The following is a 22,198-nucleotide window of genomic DNA, read 5'->3' on the forward strand; positions in this document are numbered from 1 at the left end:
TAAAGGCTGGCAGTTTGAATCCACCAGCCATTCCTATGGGGCAGTTCTATTCTGACTCAAGAGCAACAGGCTTGTTTTTTTATTTTGGGTAAGAAATAGGAATCTGTATTTTAAAAGTGTTATCCAGGTAATTTTGAAGTTTAGCCATGGCCAAGGTATTCAGCCAAATATGCTATTCAGCTTCAGGCTTGACCTCAGGCTTTGGAAGGCAAAATAGCTGAATGCCGACTTAACATTATTTTTAGTATGGCTGATCCCTTGCACGATCAATCATCATGCAATTATTTAAGCTGCCATCAACCTAATGTGTAACATAGTAATAGGCACAAGACAGGTCACTGAATTTATTATTCACTTATAAATATCAATGAACAATCTAGATGTTACTAAAACTTGTTGCCATCTCATCACTTCCACCTCATAGAGAGTCATAGCAACCCCACAGGACAGGGTAGAACTGCCTCATGGGGTTTCCAAGGAGCAACTGGTGTATTCAAACCACCGACCTTTTGGTTAGCGGCCATAGCTCTTCACCATTGTGCCACCAGGGCTCCAGATGTTACAAGGAGTGAAATTTTTTTGTGTTTTATAAGCTGAATTTTTCAGTCATGTGAGGTATAAATGTATGCTTATTATTGCAAGAGTAAAAGACTGCAGTACTGAGGGATCATTTTGAAAACTGTTGCTTGTATGTGCAAAACAATTAATAAGAGATTTCAAATGGTTAAACAAATACGGAACTATAGTCAGAGTAAAAGTAAAGATTTAGAAAACATTTGGGAACTACATTATATCCTTTTGGTGCCAATAAATACTCATAGAGTTTTAAAATAACAATACAAGGAAGAAAAAGAGACTGCATTTCCTCAAATTTGAATCTTTGTAGAAGTGTCCAGAACGCTGGCATTTAAGACATTAAACACAGTAATGTTGAGGAACTATATTTGATTTTTAGTTATTTCTTTACAGTTAAACAATCTTTCAGAAAAAAAAATTATATTTGGGAATTCTTTCCCTCTTGTGATGATAAATTAAATATAACCCATTGCGTCAATTCAATTCTAACTCACAGCGTCCCTATAGGACAGAATAGAACTGCTCCACAGAGTTCCCAAGGCTGTAATCTTTATGGAAGCAGATTGCCACATCTTCCCAGTGGACTGACTAGTGGGTTTGAATCTCTGACAGTTAGCAGCCCAATGCTTAACCACTGTGCCACCAGGGATCCTTGATAAATAATGTCAATTCTACCACCTCAACATTTCATTGGGAAAACTTTAAAATTACATACAACAATATCTGTGTTATCTTCCATTTAGATAACAAATGAGCCTTGGTGGCATAATCGTGAAGCGCCTGGCTGCTAACTGAAAGGTCTGTAGTTCGAATCCACCAGCCGCTCTTTGGGAGAAAAATGTGGCTGTCTACTTCTGTAAAGATTATAGCCTTGGAAACTCTATGGGGCAGTTCTACTCTGTCCTGTGGGGTCGCTATGAGTCAGAATCAACTAGATGGAAATGGGTTTGGTTTTTGGTTTTTATTTCATTTTATTTTTAAATGGAAGATAAAAGTTTATTTCTGAGTGGAAAAGAGAAAAGTATATGCAAGAAAGTCTAGATTCCTTCTCCTCACGCACTGCTTTCATAATAAAGTTCCAAGTATCAAGTTTGAAGATATTTACCAGGATAAACATTTTTTTTTAACAGCTGATCATTTACTATGTGGTGGACACTTTTTCATAAAAATCATATACTGTGAACTAAATATATTCTTAAAGCTGACAAGAAACTTACAACAATTATGTACTAACAGAGAAGATACTATATTTTACTGCAAAATATTATAAAAGTGATACGATTTTGTGGCTTTAAATGTTTAATTACTTGATTTAAACAGGGGAATGGAAAAAATAAAACTTTAGGATTTTTTGTATTTGATTGATTCTCCTTTCACGTCCTCTCCAATTAGTTGGTGCACATAAGTGACAACTGTTGAAGTCTGGACATTCATCAACACGAATGAAGGAATAATGTTTGTATGTAAGGCATCTGCTCCAGTGGCAGAACCTGGGTTAATGTCGAATTTATTTTCACGCTTCAAATTTGTGTGTGTGTCCCAAGATAAGAATGTTCACATCAAACTGCCTCTGCAACAGGGTTAAGCTGACCATATCTCCCCACAGAATAACTTGATGTCCAGGGATCAAATCAATTCTGAAATGTCCAACAGTCACAACTTTCTGTTCTGCATAATTCAGATTCTCACCGAAGTCTCCTTTCAAAATATGAACATCACTAGCTAGAGCCTTGAGATAGTCATAACTCTCTTTAGCGCAGTTTCCCAGTGCAGCGAATGTGCTGAATCTTTCTAGACACCAGCTGCAGTTTTTTTTTTTTTTTTTAACATAGCTGGCAAATTGTTGCAGCGGTGTGGGATGCGCAGATCTCCTAACACCAACACCAACTGGAGACAGAACAATCTTCATCTTTAAAGAGGGGTCCTCTGTGCCCAACCATCCTGTCACTGGGCTTTGCTCAGTCACAATAACTGCTGCCACCCTCTTCCTCAGGCTCCTCGGCACCGGTTTTTGGTTTTTAGATAATAATACATAGAAGAAATTTAAGAACGAGAAAAAAATAAGAAAACTCAAATACTCTTTTCTCACTAATCGAACTACAAAACAAGATTTTAAAATAATGCTCTGAGAAGACAATTCCGAATAGTTTTGAATTTATGGTTTTGAATTGTCTTAGCTAATTACCATTGCTGATGTCAGATGGATCCTGGCTGAAAGCAGAGAATACCAGAAGGATGTTTACCAGTGTTTTATCTACTATGCCAAGGCATTCGACTGTGTGGATCATGACAAATTATGGATAACATCGCAAAGAATGGGAATTCCAGAACACTTAATTGTGCTCATGAGGAACCTGTACTTAGACCAAGAGGCAGTCGTTCAAATAGAACAAGGGGATACTGCGTGGTTTAAAGTTAGGAAAGGTGCGCATCAGGGTTGTATCCTTTCACCATACTTATTCAATCCGTACACTGAGCAAATAATCCGAGAACCTGGACTATATGAATAAGAACGGGGCATCAGAATTGGAAGAAGACTCATTAACAATCTGCAATATGTAGGTGACACAACTTTGCTTGCTGAAAGTAAAGAGAACCTGAAGCACGTACTGACGAAGATCAAAGACCACAGCCTCCAGTACGGGTTGCACCTCAGCATAAAGAAAACAAAAATCCTCACAACTAGACCAATAAGCAACATCATGATAAACAGAGAAAAGATTGAAGTTGTCAAGGACTTAATTTTACTTGGATCCACAATCAACACCCATGGAAACAGCAATTGAGAAATCAAAAGATGCGTTGCATTGGGGAAATCTGCTGTAAGATACCTCTGTAAAGTGTTAAAAAACAAAAGTGTCACCTTGAAGACTAAGATGCACCTGACTTAGGCTATGGTGTTTTCAGTCGCCTCATATGCATGCGAAAGCTGGGCAATGAATAAGGAAGACCGAAGAAGAATTGATGTCTTTGTATTACGGGGTTGGTGAAGAATGCTGAATATACCATGGAGTGCCAAAAGAACGAACAAATCTGTCTTGGAAGAAGTACAGCCAAAATGCTCCTTAGAGGGAAGGATGGTGAGGCCTTGTCTCACATACTTTGGACATGTTATCAGGAGGGATCAGTCAGTCCCTGGAGAAGGACATCATGCTTGGTAGAGGGCCAGCAAAAAAGAGGAAGATCCTCAATGAGAAAGACTGACACGGTGGCAGAAGCAACAGGCTCAAGCATGACAATGACTGTGAGGATGGCATAGAAACGGGCAACATTTCCTTCCGTTATGCACAGGGTCACTATGAGTCAGAACCGACTCCAGGGCACCTAACAACAACAAAATTACCACTGGAGAAGGAGGGAAGCTTAGAAACTTGGTAGCAACATTACAGCAACACCCTATCTAGGCAAAGCCAGACTAAAAGTATCTTGTTCAATCACCTACTTCTGTTAAAATAAGCACATATTTAGCTTTGCAAAATATGCACAAGACTGACCACAGGAGCCAGAGAGCAGGAGAGATTATCGTCCCTGCTCTATAATGTTAAATTAAAAAAAAAAAAAAAAAAGACTTCTAAAATGTTAATAAAATTGGAATAATAATTTTTAATTAAAAATTCTGATTTATTTTTGTTTGCCAGAGTTTCAAGCTATGATGGTGATATCTAGCTCTGTTCATGAGTTTTGATAAATATTGGTTTTAATACTCAATCAGTTGGAATTTAGCCAAAATTGTGTTTGATGCACCTTTAACTCTGAAATCAGGCTTACCCACTGCCATCAGATGGATTCTGACTCATGGCGACCTTATAGGACAGAGTAGAACTGCCCCAAAGGGTTTCTAAGGCTGTAACCTTTACAGAAGCAGACTGCCACATCTTTCTTCCACCAGTCAGGCTTAGGAACTACTTATTTATGGGATATTTATCTGTGCCAGGTCTTGGCTAAACTGGCAAAAGGAAAATAAACATCTACACAGGGTTACACGAGATAATTTATTAACAATGTTACCTGGCCTAGAGCTTGTTTTTGATATTTACTCACTTTTTCTTGCATGAGCAACAGCCTTTTGTAATTCTAAACATTATAACATTTTACTTTCTGGGGATGAGTAATTAGGGTGAGGGGGAGTGCTTAATACAATTGTATATTAGGATACATTATGAAATAGTGAAATACAGACATAGAATAGATCAGAGTCAAGAAATTGATCAAGTATACTTAGAATTAAGTGCAGATGGCATTTTTCAAATCTGTGGGAGAAATATGGATTATTGTTTCCAAGCGTTATGAATAGCTAGTCATTAAAGAGAAAACAAACACACCTCAATTTCAACCTTATTCATCTACTGTCAAATCCAGTTTAGATATCATAATTTTAAATGTAAAAATAAAATTGTAACATTGCTAGAAATTTTAGAGTTTGTGAAAATTCAGTGAGTTGTACACTTACAACACATAGTTTTCTGACTACATACTATTCAACAAAATCTTTAAAACTACAGGTAATTTATTTTTATAATTTGGGAGGAGAAAATGTCGTTTATTTGTAACATAAAATTCAGCAGTCATTTAAAAAAGGATTGATAAGTGAACTACATGCAGTTTTAAACTTTCTAAATGGCAGAAAAACACTATGAAAAGTCAAACAAACATCAAACTGGGAAAATGTCTTTGCAACAATTTGACAAACTGTATCAAGCAGGCTGCAGCCAGGAAAAGAAACCTGTTACCATCCAGATTCCAACATGGGGTAACTCCGTGTGTCAGAAATAGTTTGCACTAGGCTCTAACCAAAAGGTTGGCAGTTTGAACCCACACAGTGGCGCCATGGAGACCTGGTGGTATAGTGACGAAGAGCTTGACGGCTAACCAGAAGGTCAGGAGTTTGAACCTACCAGCTGCTTCTTGGAAACCTACCAGCTGCTTCTTGGAAACCCTACGGGGCAGTTCTACTCTGTCTTATAGGGTCATTATGAGTCAGAATTGACTACACGGCAATGGTTTTTTTTTTTTTTTTTTTTTTTTTGGTTTTAGTGGTGCCACAGAAGAAAGGGTGATTGGCTTCTGTAAAGATTACAGAAAAACAAAAACAAAACCTATAACACATGGGGTCCCCACGAGGAAAAGAAAGACCACTTTAAATATTTGAAACAAAAAATCTAATACAAAAATTGTTTTCATAGGTGATGGAAGAGCTGAAAACCCAAACAGGCACCTCAGAAATTATCAAGAGCAGAAAGCCATTTTGCTTTAAGCTGGAGGGACCCAGGGTCACCCAGCTGAAGCCAAAACAACATGAAATCTCTCTGGTGGGAGCAGAATACACAGAGAAGACACAGTGGCTGCTGGAGTTGCTCCTTGAAGTAGGGAGAAGGATAGAGTAGAAACGTCCTGGCATCTCCTGCCGGCTGCCCTCTGTATTAGTTTGCTATTGCTACTGTAACAAATTATTACGACTCTTATTATCTTGCAGTTCTGGAGGTCACAGATCTGAAAATGGTCTCATTGGGCTAATATCAAGGAGTAGGCTGGGCTGCATTTCTTACTGGAGGCTCTTGGGGAGAATGCTTCCTTGGCTCGTCCAGCTTCTAGAGGCCGCCTGCATTTCTTGGGTTGTGGCCCCGTGACCCATCTTCAAAATCAGCAGTTGCCTGTTGTGTCAGTTTCAGGTTTCCATCTTTCAGGTTCTCTTGCTTCTGTCTCCCTGTTCCACTTTTAAGGACCCTTGCAATTACACTGGGCCCATCTGGATAATCCAGGAAAATCTCCCCGTTTTAAGGTCCCCTGATTAGCCACCCTAATTCTACCTGCAACTTCATCCCCCTTTGCCATGTAAGGTAACATATTTAAGGTTCTGGAGATTAGGACAGAGGCATCTTTTAAGGGGCCAATATTTTGCCTACCACACCCTCCAGTCTTCCACCAAGGCTTCTCTTTGGTCATATGTAGCTGGAAGCCTGCTGATAAGGAACCCTGGGAAAGCAGTCTGCAGTGGTAAACTCCCCACCCCCACCTCACACATATCTGAGAGCAAACGAGCACCTGGAAAAATGACTAACACTCCTACAACAAAGAGTTCATATAAATCAATAAGAAAATGATAAATAACAAAATAGAAAAATAAGCCAAGGATGTGGGTTGGCAATTTTTAGACAAAGAGGTAAAAATAGCCCATATACAATGCAAAGACTCTCAACCGCCATAATGTAAATTAGAACAATGAGCTATAATCCTTCCCCTTCCAGATGGACTAAATTCAAAAGATTGTTAATACCAGTGTTGGCGATAGTATAGACTATTGAGGAAGTATAACTTGGTACAAATTTTTTGAAAGACAATTTGGCAACATCGAATTGAAATGTAAATGTGCTTGGCTTTTGATCTAGCAATTCTACTTCTATGCAGAATGTTACACATGTGTGTAAAAATGTATATACAAAGATATTCACTGGGGCAGTATTTATGGTACCAAAACAAACACAAAACAACCTGGGAATAACTCAAATGTCCACTGATACAGAATTGGTCATGGTTCAATAATATCATGCCCTCCACCATCTGAAGGAATGACCTGATAAGGAAATAGAATGCACTTACGAGGAAACATGTCTATTGTTGGGTGAAAAAAGCGAGTTACTGACCAATATGTGTAGTATAATCGTAAAACATTTACATGTTCACACACGAGTAAAAATTCTGGTTGAATATAAACCAAGCTGTTAACAGGGCTTTTCTGAAATAGCAGATTTTGTGGGACTTTCGTTTTCTACTTTACAGATTTTTATATTTTTTGAACTTCATACAACAGTAATTTTTATATAATCAGAAACAAAGTATAAAAATGTGAACACTGATTAATAAATAGGTTTAAAAACAGGCTAATTTTTTATTCATACTGGATAAATTTGCTTCAAGTTTTCATTATATTAAAAAAAAATTTATCCTGATTTATGGTTAAAACATTCACTCCCCCTTCTCTCAAATGAATGAATAAATGAAAAAGTCAATAATAAAAAAGAGAATTTTTTTCCCCCTCCTCAGGCCTCCTTTTGGCTAGATTTTCTCTCTCTCACTAAATTGTTTAAATTAGAGACTTCCTCTTTCTCAGGGTTCTCCCCCCAAAAGACAAAACTGCCCCTGTGGCTTTCAATTCCTGTCTCTACAGTCTCTGCCATGACTTGCCTTTCCCTTTTATTTTAGTTTAAGTAATATTTAAAATAGACCCATTAAATAAAACTTACACTTAGAGGAAGAGAAACCTATAGATGAACTTATATTAATGAACATATATTAGAAGTAGGAATTCCTCTAAGGCTGATTCTCTTGGCGTATCATTTTCCCAGGCCTTGGAAAACATGCTAGTGTTACAACACATCTCTGCTGTGTGGTGATCATACTACCTTTCTATTTTGTAAACGCTTTATTTAATTGTTTAATTGGGTTCTGAAACATTCAGTGTGTCTTTGAGCCCCTGGTTCTTGTTTCTTACCTGGCTTCAGATTAAACAACACTCAGGTAGTGATTAGTTTCCTAAACAGCTGGTCATGACTCTTTAATATGTTTTGAGCCAAACCTTGTGGTGTTGTAATAGCCTGAATTTCTTCATTCTTTGTAAACTTTCTAGGGGTGAGAGGTGAAATTTGAAGAATAAGCTGGCGGTGCATTTGTGGAGAGAGATGTATATGCGTATGAACACAAATATGTGTTTATGTGCAGAAAGGCTAGGCTGATGAAGCCCAGACTTCACCTCTTGGGAGTGGCGGCTTGGGATGAAGACTGTAGGATAGACTGTTCCAGCATTTCTCTCATACTATCAGCATTTATTTCACTGCTTCCCCCACCTTCCCAGTAAATCTTAGAAAAAATTACGACCTTATGATAAAAAGCAATACAAACCTGTTGCTGTTGAGTGGATTCTGACTCATGGGTGGCCACCCCATGTGTTTCAGAGTAGAACTCTGCTCCATAGGGTTTTCGATGGTTGATTTTCTGGAATTAGATCACCAGGCCTGTCTTCCAAGGCACCTCTGGTTGGGTTCGAACCACAAACCTTTTGGTTAATAGTTGAGCACTTAATCATTTGCACCACTCAAGGACTTTTTTGTGATGAATAGAATGTATCTATTCTAAATACACTTCTTCAGCTTTTTGAGATTATATTTCTAAGAAAATTCAGGTATTTAAAAATTAATAAAAAGTATTGCTTAATTGTTTAACAGGGACAGTCTTTATAAAAATTAGATAATAAAACACTCAGTTAAGCACACATTTTAGGCAACCACATCTTGGCCATTACCTCCAGGAAGAGTTTGCCACAGAGCGTAATATCATTCATTTATAAGACAGCATTCACAAGAAGGATCTGAGGTAATTACTGAAGTAATAATGCCTTGATTTGAAATCGTGAGCACACTGACAAGTAATTTTGAATTGTCTTTATATTATTAAATTTAGCACATAGTTATTGAGAGCTTTCTATCTGTTAATAGCTGGCAAGAATGCAAAGGTAAGTAGGACATAACCCCAGTCTTCAAGGAGATCACACTCATAATAGGAGATAACCATCACATGAGAATAGTTATATTGCAAAAAGAAAAGACACTAAATGTCCAAGGAGAGGCATCATCACAATATTTATAAGGAAGGAGAGAACACAATCAATAAAGAGCGAGTCAGGTAGAAGGGAGCTTGTGAGACGTAACAGTGAAGATTTGTGTACTTACCCTGGTGGCACAAAGGTTAAGCGCTTGGCTGCTTATCGAAAGGTTGGTGGTTTGAACCTACCCAGTGACTCTGTGGGAGAAAGACCCGGAGGGCAATCTGCTTCTGTAAAGATTACAGCCAAGAAAAACCTATGGGCCAGTTCTACTCTGTCACACTGGGTTGCCATGAGTCGGAATCTACTGGAGAACACCCAACAGCAACTTGTGAAATGCAGCTTCCTCCATTAGACCATAAGCTCCATAAGAGTAGGAATTGCATCTCCTTTACTACTTCTATACACCTATCAACACAAGCACTTTGTACAAGGCCTGGCACAGGGTAGGTCCTCAACAGATGTTTAAAGGAGGAAAGAGAAATTAGCACTGAGTACCTACCACATCCACCACTCATCTGTCAGTTTCTTGTGCTCTGGTGGGTTGCACTCTGTTATGATGCTGGAAGCTATGACACCAGTATTTCAAATATTAGCAGGATCGCCCACTGTGGACAAGTTTCAGCAGAGCTTCTAGACTAAGATAGACAAGGAAGGTCTAGTGATCTACTTCTGAAAATTAGTCAGTGAAAACCTATGAGTCACAACAGAATATTTTCCTATATAGTGCTAGAAGATGAGTCCCCTAGGTTGGAAGGCACTTGAAGTACACAGTGGCCACAACAATGGACTTGAGCACACCAAAGAACATGAAGATGGTGTTGGACCAGGCAAGGTTTCATACTGTTGTACATGATGTTACCATGAGTCACGGCCAACTTGATGGCAATTAACAACAACAACACCTACTATGTGCCAGGTCCTTACCTGGTTGATCCATGTAACAAACCACTGAAGGAAGATTCCTTCTGCTCTTCCCCCCACTTTCTCTCTTTCCTTCTCTTCCCCTTTAAATAGAGGAAGAAAGCACTATTCAAGGAGCAAATTGACCTGATGGAGGCTGGGGCATCAACTACAGAATTGGTCCTGAGTGCAAGCACTGACTCTGTCGTGTTATAACTATATGATTTTAAACCCATTGCCACTGAGTCCATCCAACGCATAGCGACCCTGTACAACAGAGTAGAACTGCCCCATATGGTTTCCAAAGCTATAACCTTTATAGTAGACTGCCACATCTTTCTCCCACGGAGCGGCTGGTGGGTTTGAACCACCAACCCTTAGGTCAGCAGCCAAGCGCTTAACCACTGTGCCAGATCTTAGGCAAGTTAATTAACTCAAATCTGTTTCCTTCTCTCTTTTTTTTAAATTTCTTTTTAAATAATATTTTATTGGAGCCCTGGTGGTGCAGTAGTTAAGAGCTTGGCCACTAACAAAAAGTCAAGCAGTTCGAATCCACCAGCCACTCCTTGGAAATCCTATGGGGCAGTTCTACTCTGTCCTATAGCGTCACTATGAGGCAGGATTGACTCAATGGCAACGGGTTTTGGTTTAATATTTTACTGTGTTTTAAATGAAAGTTTATGCAGCAAATTAAGTTTCCATTTAACACTTTCTATACAAGTTGATATTTTTCACAATGTATCAACATTCTCATTATTTTTGTTCTGGTACTTCTATTACTAGTAATCCAGTTTCCCTGCCCCCTTACCTTGTCATCTTTGCTGTAGAGTAATTGTTGACTATTTGGTATCACATAGATGATTTTTTAAAGAAGTACAGTACTCACAGGTGATATTCTTTATGAGCCAATCTGTTATTTAGCTAGAAGGTGACCTCAGGGGGTAGTTTCGGCTCAAGGTTTAAAGAGTATCTCAGGGCAATAGTCTCCAGGAGTCCTGTAGTCTCAACTGGTCCAGTAAGTCTGGACTTTTTAAGAATTTGAGTTCTGTTCCACATTTTTCCCCCATGTTATCCGGATCCATATATTGTGTACCTGATCAGAGTGGCCAGTAGTGATAGCCAGGTACCATCTAGTTCTGGTCTCAGGGTAGAGGAGGCTGTGGTTCTTGTAGACCACTAGTCCTGAAGACCAGTTCCTTCTCTGAATCTTGGGTTTCCTTCTTTTTCTTTTGTCCCAGATGAGTAGGGACCAATAGTTGTGTCCGAGATGGCTGCTCACAAGCTTTTAAGATCCCAGACGCTACTCACCAGACTAGGACGTAGAACATAAACTTTATGGACCATATTATGCCATTTGACTAAGTTACCTCATGAGACTATGACTCTAAGTTTTCGAACCAAGACTACTAATCCTGTGAGGCAAGTGATTATGTCTAAGAAGCATCAGATTCTGTGATCCTTATTTGTTTTATTATATATATATATATATATACACTTACATATACACACAAATATACACACATGTTCATATATATACATATACATACATGCACACACACACATATATATGCATACCTACCTATACACATATATGAATTTTGGTTGTTGTTTTTGCAAAATTATATATAGCATAGTATTTACCAAAACATCTTTGTGTGTGTGTGTGTGTGTATGTGCATGTGTTTGTATGTATAACCTAGTAGCATCAGTTATCTTGGTTAAGCTGTGCACATTTCTCCTCTATAGGGTGCTACCTTTCCCATCACCATAAAGAAAAAGTAATTACTGTCTAAAGAATGAATATTCCCCCCACTCCTGGTAACCACCAATAAATGTTGATCTTTGTCTATATATGTGTTTTTGTCATTTTACAAAAGTGAGATCATACAATATTTGGAATTGATTTATTTTGCTCAGCATATTGTCTTCTGTGTACATCCATGTTCCAAGATGCTTTCAGAACGCATTTTTCTTTATGGCTGTGTAGTATTCCATTGTATGTATATACCACATTTTGCTTATCTGTTTATCTGTTGATGGACACTTAGATTGTTTCCACCTTTTGGTTGTTGTGAATAGTGCTGCTATGAATATAGGTGTATATATGACTATTTGAATTTCTTCTAGTAGATCCCTAAGGTATATACCAAGGAGTGGAATTGCTGGATTATAGTTCTATTTCTAATTTTTTGAGGAAACACCATACAGTTTTCTATAGTGGTTGTACCATTTTACATTCCTACCAGCAGTAGATAAGGATTCCAATCTCCTCACATCCTCATTAACACTTGTGGTTTTTTTTTTTTTTTTTTTTTAATCAGTACCATTTTCACAGGGGTGAGATGGTATCTCATTGTAGTTTTAATTTGCATCTGTCTAATGTGAGGATTTTTTCATGTGTTTGTTGGCTGCTTGGTTGTCCTCTTTGGTGAGGTGTCTGTTCATGTCCTTTGCCCATTTTTTAATTTGGTTATTTGACTTTTTATTGTTGAGTTGTGGAATTTTTATACACATTTTGGACATTAGACCCTTATTGGATATGTTGTATCCGAAGGTTTCCTGATCTTTAAAATTGGGGTGATAATACAACTACTCATAGGGTTGTAATGAGAGCCGTGCCATATGAGACATAGGAAGTGCCTGGCAGTTAAAACAGTCAGATGATATTAGCTGTTATTAACATTTTTGTTGTTAGTAATACTTTCAAGCTAGAAATAATGTTGTCTACTTTGCAGATTTATTTTAAGGAATAAATTAAGATTACATGCTATTAACACATAGAAAACTTTGTTTTTTGTAATAGTCTCAAGATGCCCAAGGCTATTCCAAAGTAGAGAGAGAGAGATTTGGTGGTAAGATCAAACAGGGTATGTGTGTGTGTGTGTATATATATATATATATATATATATATATATATATATATGGGCCTTACTAGGCTGGGCAAACTGGATTGACAACAAAAGGTCAGTGTTAAAGGGTTCGGAGAAATACAGCATGAGATAGAGAAAAAGGGTGGGGAGGGAAGAACGAAAAAGAAAGATGCGGATATAGTCTAGGAAATTAAGGAAAAACAGAGATAGTCCAAGGATAAAATTATGATGGTTCACAAATTAGAGACTTGACTAAAAAAATCCAGTGCCATTGAGTCGATTCCAACTCACAGTGACCCTATAGGACAGAGTAGAACTGCCCCATAGAGTTTCTAAGGAGCGCCTGGCAGATTCGAACTGCTGACCCTTTGGTTAGCAGCCATAGCACTTAACCACTACACCACCAGGGTTTCCAGAGACTTGACTACTGAGGGGAAAAAACAAAACAAAACAAAATGGGCAAGGTCCATGTTGAAGAAGAAGCAAATATGCAAGGAAGGAGACAGGGAGTGTGCATGGGATCACTTAGAATGACTCAGGCTTCAGGGTTATATGGCCTCAGAAATGGGGAGGTTGACAGGTAAGGTTTAATTTGAAGCAGCCGTCAGATATCTAAGTGGATGTGAGCAAAGGCAGATGCTGGGTGAGGTGGTATGAGCCAGCAAGGAGGATGGGAAGACCTGCTTATGAACCGCATAGAGAATGTGGTGCAGTTGTGGGAGTGGGGAGATGTGGCCAGGAAACAGGCAGAACGGAATGTGAGCTCTCAGGAATATGCAGAGGTGAACGTCTTGGTTTATGAGATTCTTTTGCTTTAACAGTCATTTAATTCTGGGCATTAAAATAATGTCAGAACAAGCAGTTTAAAAGCTCCCTTGTCAGATGGGTTATAATCCTCATTGTATTCATGCAGTCAAGGAAGTTAAGTGGCCATCTGAAACAAAGTTTTCACTTTTTGTTTCAGAAACAACTTATAGCCAGGTGAGCAGAAGCATAGAAATGTAATGACTTGATGATAAAACGGTAATGTCCAAGGGATAATAATTTTTGATGGAACCCTGTATTGAACATTGCCTTATTATTTTTTTAAATCCCTCTTTTCGTAATTTATGCACTCTCACAAATGAAGGGAACACAGATTTACTAATATTTATGTCTTAAGCTACCGTGTGGTAAAGTAACTTATGATATGGACAAGTACAGTGAAACCTGTGAGAGCTGGAACTAGATGGCTCTGCCTTGTTTTTCCGGGACTTGCAAGTTTTCCACCTTTGACAGGGTACAATCTTACCACTTTCTATCACTCGTTTTAGTGCACAATATTTGAGTTTTCCTTCTCTGCCAGGTTTCCACCTTATACAGTTTCCAGCTTTCACAGGTTTTACTGTATCAGCTTCTATTAGGCAACAGGTCATTTGTATTTACTGCTTAAAATGTGCAAAGAGATCCAAATTAGAATAGGTACTGCGAATGTGTTATTAAGATGAGAATGTCCTTACTTTATTGGTCTGTGCCATGATTCTAAATTCAGCTTCTTTGCAATAAAGCGAATTTTATTTAAGTAAGTTCAAAACATATTTTAGCCTTCTTAGCTAGAAATCATATTCCTTGAAGGTACAGGTTGAGTTTGCAGGGTTCCATGGCTCAGTGTCCAGGATACATATGAAAAATCCGTTGCTGTCTTGAGATAACTCTGACTCATGGCAACCCCCATGTATGTCAGAGTAAAACTGTGCTTCACAGGGTTTTCAGTGGTTGATTTTTTTTCCAGAAGTAAATCTCCAGGACTTTCTTTCAGGAGCCTCTGGGTGGACTCCAACTTCCACCTTTCCAGTTAGCAGCTGAGCATGTTAACCATTTGCACCACCCAGAGACCCAGCATATATAGCGCCTTCTATGTACGAGGTACTGAGAACATGTTTACTACTTGGTTGACCTTATTGAGGGCTTAATCAATGCCTACTGAACCAAATTTTTCGTATCTAATTTTTTGAGATACGTGTGATTTTTTTTTTTCTTCTGTGACTATAAAACATAGATCTGGCTGAAAGAGCAAATCAGTTACATACTTAAAATCCGGCATCAACTGCCTACGAATCCTAGGATAAGATCTCAAATCATTCCCATGGCACACAGGGCCCTCTGTATTTGGACTCTGGTTTCCAGCATCTGCCCCACCCACCCCCACCCCAAGACACCCTGGGCTTATGATTATACACTTGTCTGTTGTCTTGGCTATCTGACTACCCTCCCCCATCCTTTGGATTGGATAACTCCAATGTACCCCCAGACCGCAACAGCCTCCCTAAGTGCGGGGGCAATATTTTTCCTTCTCTGTATTTATGACAGAGCAACTGCTGCTCTATAGTGGTGATCCGTAAAAGTCTGTTGAGTTGGATGAACACATACTTATGACTGAAAATTCTTCACATGATTTGTTGTTGGTTATCATTTAGTTGATTTGATTGCGACTCATGGTGACTGTGTGTGTGAAGAGTGGAATTGCCCCATATGGTTTTCAAAGCTGTGACCTTTTTGCATCAGATCACCAGGCCTATCTTCTAAGGCGTCTCTGAGTGGGTTTGAACCATCAACTTTTTAGCTAGTAGTCAAGTGCTTAACAGTTTTCACCATCCAGCTGCCCTTTTTACATGATATTAGTGTTTAATTTAGCTGGTTATAAATTTAAAAGAGGAGTCCTGGTGATGCAATGGTTAAGCACTTGGCTGCTAAATGAAAGGAAGGTCCCTACTTCAACCCACCAGGCGCTCCTGGGGAGATAGGTGTGGCTGCCTGCCTCCATAAAGATAAAAGCCTTGAAAACCCCAGGGGACAGTTCTACTCTGTCCTATAGGGTTGCTGTGAGTAGGAACTGGCTCAGCAGCAATGGTTTTTTTTTTTTTTTTTTTTAAATATTTTTTGGAAAAATGCAAATATATTTGCCATTGAGGGAGCCCTGGTGGCACAGTGGTTGATGTGCTCAGCTGCTAACTGAAAGGTTGGCAGTTTGAACCCGCCAGCCACTCCACAGGAGAAAGATTTGGCAGTCTGCTTCGGTAAAGGTAGCCTTGGAAACCCTATGGGGCAGTTGCACTCTGTTCTGCAGGGTCACTATGAGTTGGAATAGACTTGACTGTAGTGGGTTTGGTTTTGTCATTGGGAGTACTTAAAATATCTGGCCTTGTGAAAAGGGCTTGCTTTAATATTTTGATAGAATGGTGCTTCTTCAAGTAGACTCCCTTTGAGGGCCTATGAGGTTCCCACGACTTATCACAGGCCAGCACTGTAATGAATAAAGTGCAAATAACTTCATTAAAAAGGTTCTTGCATTTGGCAAGGTGGTGAGTCATTTGGATGGGGTCAGCATGTTTTTTAATTAAACTAATTCTTCATGTACAATAATGAAAAGTGCTTAGAGTGGTCATATGCCTGAGCACATCCCCAAATTGCTAGCAGAGTAACAAGATTTTGTTACAAGCTGATGGGTCACCATTTAGAGCAGGAAGATTTTTCTGCTTCCATGACCTCACAGTTTAGGTATTGTAACTTAGAGTATTACTTCCTGCAATTGTTTTCCAAAGAATGATTTTTAAAATTCAGGTTATGCATCGATGTAATTTGTCTTTAAGTATACAGTAAGTTAGCCAACCCAAAACAAGATAATAAGAAAATTGACCAAGGAACAGTACTGTGAAACTAAGAAGAATAAAGATACAAAACACGAATTAGTTGTGCATAAGATTTGAGCTAAATGAGTTCTTTAAAGATAACATAATCAAGTTTATATTTAACTTATTTTCCTGGTCAAAATAGTTTTAAAGGAAAGAAGGTAGATATCTATTTAATTTAGATACCTCGTGGTAAATTCCTGAGAAAACATCAGGAAGAACTAATGGCAGTTTGGCATCTATTAGATTGGACTGAAATTGTGTCAGTCACGCAGAGATTGTAATATTCTCTTTGATGCAAGATTAACATGTTGAGTATTTAGCAGGAAAAGAGGTTAATGCAGAGAGTGGTTGGTGTTAATCCAGTTTTCCTGGAATACAAAGAAGGATGAGGACCAAAATGAAAAACGAACCCATCGCTGTCAAGTCGATTCTGACCCACAGCGACCGTATAGGACAGAATAGAACAACCCCACAGGATTTCCAAGGCTGTGGTCCTTACGGAAGCAGACTGCCACATCTTTCACACACAGAGCAGCCGGTGAGTTCGAACCACTGACCTTTTGGTTAGCGCCACTAGGGCTCCTTGTAGGGTGAGTACAGATGGATGTAAACAAATCTAATTCAGTATGAGAATAGTAATTAAGGAAAAAAAAGGCAAAAAAAAAAAAATCTGTTTTTAGCTGAAAGGAATTGAGGTCTGTTGAAACAAGTATCATATTAAGCCAATGATACAAATCGATTTGAAGTTTATTTACTATATGATTTGCAAATCGGGCAACACTTCTGATTAGAGAGTCAAAGTGTTCCAGAGATGAGAGAATTTCTAAAGACTCTTATACCCCATTTTATGGACACTGCCATGGAAACAGGCCTGAAGTGCTTTCATAATGACAATTTACCCTAAAACACAGTTTTCAGGCTGATTCTGGAATTTTTGTTTCCTGAAAGTGACTGAATTCTTCAAAAGAGCACAAGGCCCAAGGCAAAATGGGCTTTACTAATTAGCAAGAGTACTGCTTGATTTAAAGGTGGCTTAGACTTTTTTTTCTTTTTTAGACTGGTCTAAAAAAAAAAACCAGTCTGCTCAAAGCTCAACTTTCAAAAGGTCACCCACCTCAGGCAATGGCTTGGGTGGGGCACTCCAACTCCATGGACCCCAGAAATCTTGATTTCAGAAGAATTAAAAACTGTTTTTCAGGTTAAATCTAATACATGTGTTAAGTATTAGAACATCTTCTCACCATATTTTCTTTCATCCAACTAATGTTTACTACTGGGGAAAACAATGTTTTGAGCTGGGGAAAGTGTTAGGCATACAAAAATGTATAAAATGTAGTACTGTGCTTCAAAGGCCTCTTAAAGCTGGGTAGTAAGACTCATAGCAACCCTACAGGACAGAGTAGAGCTGCCCCACAGGGTTTCCAAGGAGCAGCTGGTAGATTCGAACTGTCAACCTTTTGGTTAGCAGCTGAGCTCTTAATCACTGTGCTACTAGGCATCCTATACATATACATAGGCATACACACATATATACACATGTACATACATATATATTGTTATATATAGTACATTCACACACACGTATATTCTTGCATTTTGAATTTATACTTTCAAAGGACCTTTTTTTTAATTTCGCTTTAGGTGAATGTTTACAGAGCAAATTAAGTTTCCCATTCAATAGTTTGTATATAAAGTGTTTCATGACCTTGGTTTCATTCCCCACAATGTGTCAGCACTCTCTCCATTTCCACCGTGCTTTCCCCATTTTCTTTTGTCTTTATTTTCTACCCCTTCCTGCCTTCTCATCTTTGCTTTTAGGCAGAATTTTTTTCCCCCCAAGGGAGACCTTCTTATAGTCAAATCCAGTGGCCCTTTTTCCCCTTGTCTGTCTTCCTTGACTTCTCTTCAGTTCTATTCACTGGCCTTTCTTCTAGAAATGTCTAGGATCCTAGAGGAATCTAGGTCTCTTCTAACATTGTATTTTTGTCTCTTTCCGTGAATCCTCTTCTGCCTCTCTCCAGCTCCATTGTTTCAAACTTTAAATGGTCTACTTTCTTACGTGCTGCTGGAGCCACACTGATGTCATAAAAGGTCAGGAATATTCTGTTTGCATTTCCACATCCACTCCTTATTTCTAGGACTCTTCTGGGTTGGGACTATTAGCCTTCTCCAAGCTTTAGTTCAATTCATACGTTCTCCCTGAAATCTACATTCCCCATAGTAATTTATTTTCCTTTAAATTCTTTGTTAGGATGCAAAGTTCTTGACAACAAGGACTGTACTTAAGCTTTGTTTGCTTGGTAGGGGACAATGAACATAGTTAATAATAAATAAAAAGCCCATGTTCCATGGTTTCAATGCAACACAGCTAAGAGGTATATCTTGTTTGGGTGTGTACACTGATTTTCTCCCCTCTCCTTTTTGGCCTCTGCTTATCAGTTTGACAATTCTCATAATAAAAGCACTATATGCAACCCTTTTAAGAAGTAATAAATGAATTTAAAGACAGCAAAAGTAGGCCTATCAGATATAGTAGGAATGGATATTTACAAGGTTGCTACTATGTGCCAGATACTGTGATTCGCACTGTCAGAATAATTTATTTTAACAGATTCAAAAATTGAAGTCTAAAAAGGTTAATTTATCCAAGGTTTCACAAAAAGTAAATGGTTGTGCTGAGTTTCATAAACCCAGGTCTGCCAGTTTTACTGCTGGATAACTGTGCGAATTAAATGACATAATTTCTTTAAAAGGCACCAGGTACACTGGTTGGTGTTCAATAAATGTTGCTCACCAAATACACACACACCTGCTCAGAAATTGGGTCTATTTAACCAGGAGGGATTAAAAAAAGACTTGCTGAATTAATCATACTTGTCTCTAAGAAAGGCTCATGTTCTGATTACAATAATCTTACAACATCCTTCATTTTGGGGGTAGAAAACATGCCTGATAATATTTCAAATTAATTTATATATAATTATTATGATATATATGTAAAATATATAAATAAAATTTCGGATCAGGTAACTATTCACACATTCACAAGAGATTTAGAAAGTTGTCTTCAGCTGACTTGTGACTAAAACCAAAAAAAAGCAAACCCGTTGCTGTTGAGTCTACTGCAGCTCAGGGTGAACCTACAGGACAGAGGACTGCCCCACAGGGTTTCCCAGGAGCGGCTGGTGGATTCGAACTGCTGACTTTTTGGTTAACAGCCGAGCTCTTAACCATTGTGCCTTAAAAGCACCCAATTTATTTCCGCAAATCCGCATTTTTTTAGTGCCTATTCACCGCACCCCGCCCCCCGCCAAAGAACAAATGTTTCTGATCCATAGGGAACTCTGCAAGGTAAACTGCACGGTTCTGGCAACAGCAGGGCCTCTGAGGGGCGAAAGCGGGCGGGCTCGCTCTCCCCCTTGCCATCTCTTTTCTTTTGGTTCCCCCAGAGCCTAACTCTTGGGGAAAGCAACACCTCCGCGGAAAATGGGGCAACCTGGGCTCACTTTGCCTGTCAGCAAAAACCCTTTTTATCAAGCTGAGCGGACAAACCACACAAAACGCCCGATCTAGCAGGCTGAACCGCAGGGCAGAGGACAAACCGCAGTTTCCCCTTCATCCCCTACTCCTCCGCACGCCGCACCTGGACGCGGGCGGCGCGCGACCCGGGGCCGTGACGTCATCGCACCTGGCACCAGACCGGCGACAGGGAGAGGAGTCCGAACGCGGCGGGGGCGGGGAGGGGGTGCGGGGAGAACATGGCAAGTTCTCGCGAGACTTGATTTCTCCTCGGCCCGGCTCTCGGCATCTTCCCAACCTCTGCCCGGGTCTCCGCTTCAGTTTTTGGCGTCGCGTTCTAGAACTACGGGCGCTGAGGGAGGGGCGTGCGCCGGGGCCCTGGGCTGGGAGGTCGCTCCTTGTCGGAGCTGGTGACCCGGGTGAACCGTCAGGTTCCCACCCTCCTGCGCGGCTGACCGGGTGGGAAGACCACCATCTGGGCGTGCGGGGAAGGGCCCTCCCGCCGCCGTGGCTTCGGTGGAGGCCGCGCGTGAGGAGCTGCCGCCATCGCCGCTTCTTCACGGGCGGCTGACGGGACTGGCCGGAGAGCGTCGCGGGCGGATGGAGGCGCCTCCTCGCCCCGCCTGAGGTCGGGAGGGGCGTGAGGGGCGCGGGCCCGCCTCCTGCCTCCTGCCGCAGAAGCGGCCGCGCGAACAGCAAGCCGGAGGAGGAGCAGTGGCGCCGGGCTTCTCCCCGCGGGAGCCCCCAGCATGGGTAAGAGGCGCGAGGATGTTCTCGGCCGCCCGGCCGGACCCTCCCGACCCGAGGGGGCGGGTCCCCTTTTCGGACTCGGCTGGGAGGGGACCGGGATCAACCCCTGCTCGGCGCCACCCCACCCTCCCCGCCGCCCCTCTCGCTCTACCTTCCACCTTGCTCTTCTGGAGAGAAACTGGGCGGAGGGCTCGCTGGTGCTTCTCGCGCTTCCCTCCCCGTCTCTTTCCTGCACTCGGGAAGGGTTGGGGGCGGCCGCCTCTCCTCGCCCCCTGCCCGGCTGAAACCGGCGCCGGGCTCCCTTCCCTCCGACTCGCCCCCCCTTCCGATGGGGGAGGGTGATGAAAAAACTTGAGAAAGTAGCACTTTCTACGTCTTTATCTTTTGCGAGGCTTTGTTCTTAGAAAAAGAAAAAATTTTTCCTGCCAAAACATCCAAGGGATGCCTCAAGGACAAGGAGACTTTGAGTATTTACTCTGCTGGTTCTACCTAGGCAAGTGTGTTGGCGCTGAAATATTAAATCTTCTTCTGAGGTCTGGGCTGGAGTTTGATAGGATTTCAGTGTTGAGCCCTTAGAGGAGCAGTTTCCTGTTTGGGGTTAGACTTCTTTACTGGAGGACAGAAAAGTACAAGGTCTTAGGTTACGTATTGGGTGTTTTAAAGTTTTGTTTGGGACTAGAGAAAGTGGAATGCATTGCAGGCTGGTTTGAAAAGGAGTTTTGTTGAATAGTGTAACAATTCAAACAATTCATTTGATAACAGAGTTCGGTGTGGGCAAGGCACTCCCTCAATCCTTTAAAAATTAAAGACACTTTAAAAGAGAATAACTTTAAAAAATGAAATTCGTGCCACTGTAAGGCAGTGTTCTGTAAGAGTAATTTCAACTTTGGTTTTCAGAGGAGGATGCTCTTTTTATTGTAGTTGAGGAGTTGGTACTGCTTCATATCAACAAACCATTAACCAAAATTAATAATTCATGAAACAAACGAATGGTTTAGAAGCAGAATACAGAGTACTGCTGATGTGGCACCCTCTGCCCACACTTCCTAGTGGGGGATACTTTAGGCATAGTGTTTATAGACACTTGCCTTGCTATTCTCTGTTTTCTTAGACTTTCTACTTTTATGTCCCTCCTTCCCCTGTACTTTGAGGAAACTTTTATGCATAAAGTACACTTGAACTCAGAAAGAGTAAAACTTCTGCTATTTGGGACTTTCAGATTAATGCCTTTCTAATTGATTAATTGAGCTTACTAGATAATTGAGGAATTGCTCCTTTAAGCATCAAATTATAAAACCACTTTAACTGTTTTG

General features: G+C 40.2%; 1 protein-coding gene and 1 pseudogene across 1 annotated transcript in view; one reads left to right on the forward strand and one right to left on the reverse strand.

Moving 5' to 3' along the window:
- Positions 1-1,917: 1,917 nt before the first annotated feature.
- Positions 1,918-20,886, reverse strand: LOC126069718 (vacuolar protein sorting-associated protein 29-like; annotated as a pseudogene).
- CD2AP (CD2 associated protein) overlaps positions 20,416-22,198 on the forward strand; it is a 145,683-nt gene continuing 143,900 nt past the window's right edge. Inside the window, exon 1 of the mRNA XM_049893810.1 lies at positions 20,416-20,888. Within this exon, the coding sequence (XP_049749767.1) occupies positions 20,885-20,888 (4 nt within the window). The 5' untranslated portion in view covers positions 20,416-20,884. The remainder of the gene's footprint in view (positions 20,889-22,198) is intronic.

This window comes from Elephas maximus, chromosome 1 (assembly GCF_024166365.1).
Source record: "Elephas maximus indicus isolate mEleMax1 chromosome 1, mEleMax1 primary haplotype, whole genome shotgun sequence".
NCBI classification, from domain to species: Eukaryota; Metazoa; Chordata; class Mammalia; order Proboscidea; family Elephantidae; genus Elephas; species Elephas maximus.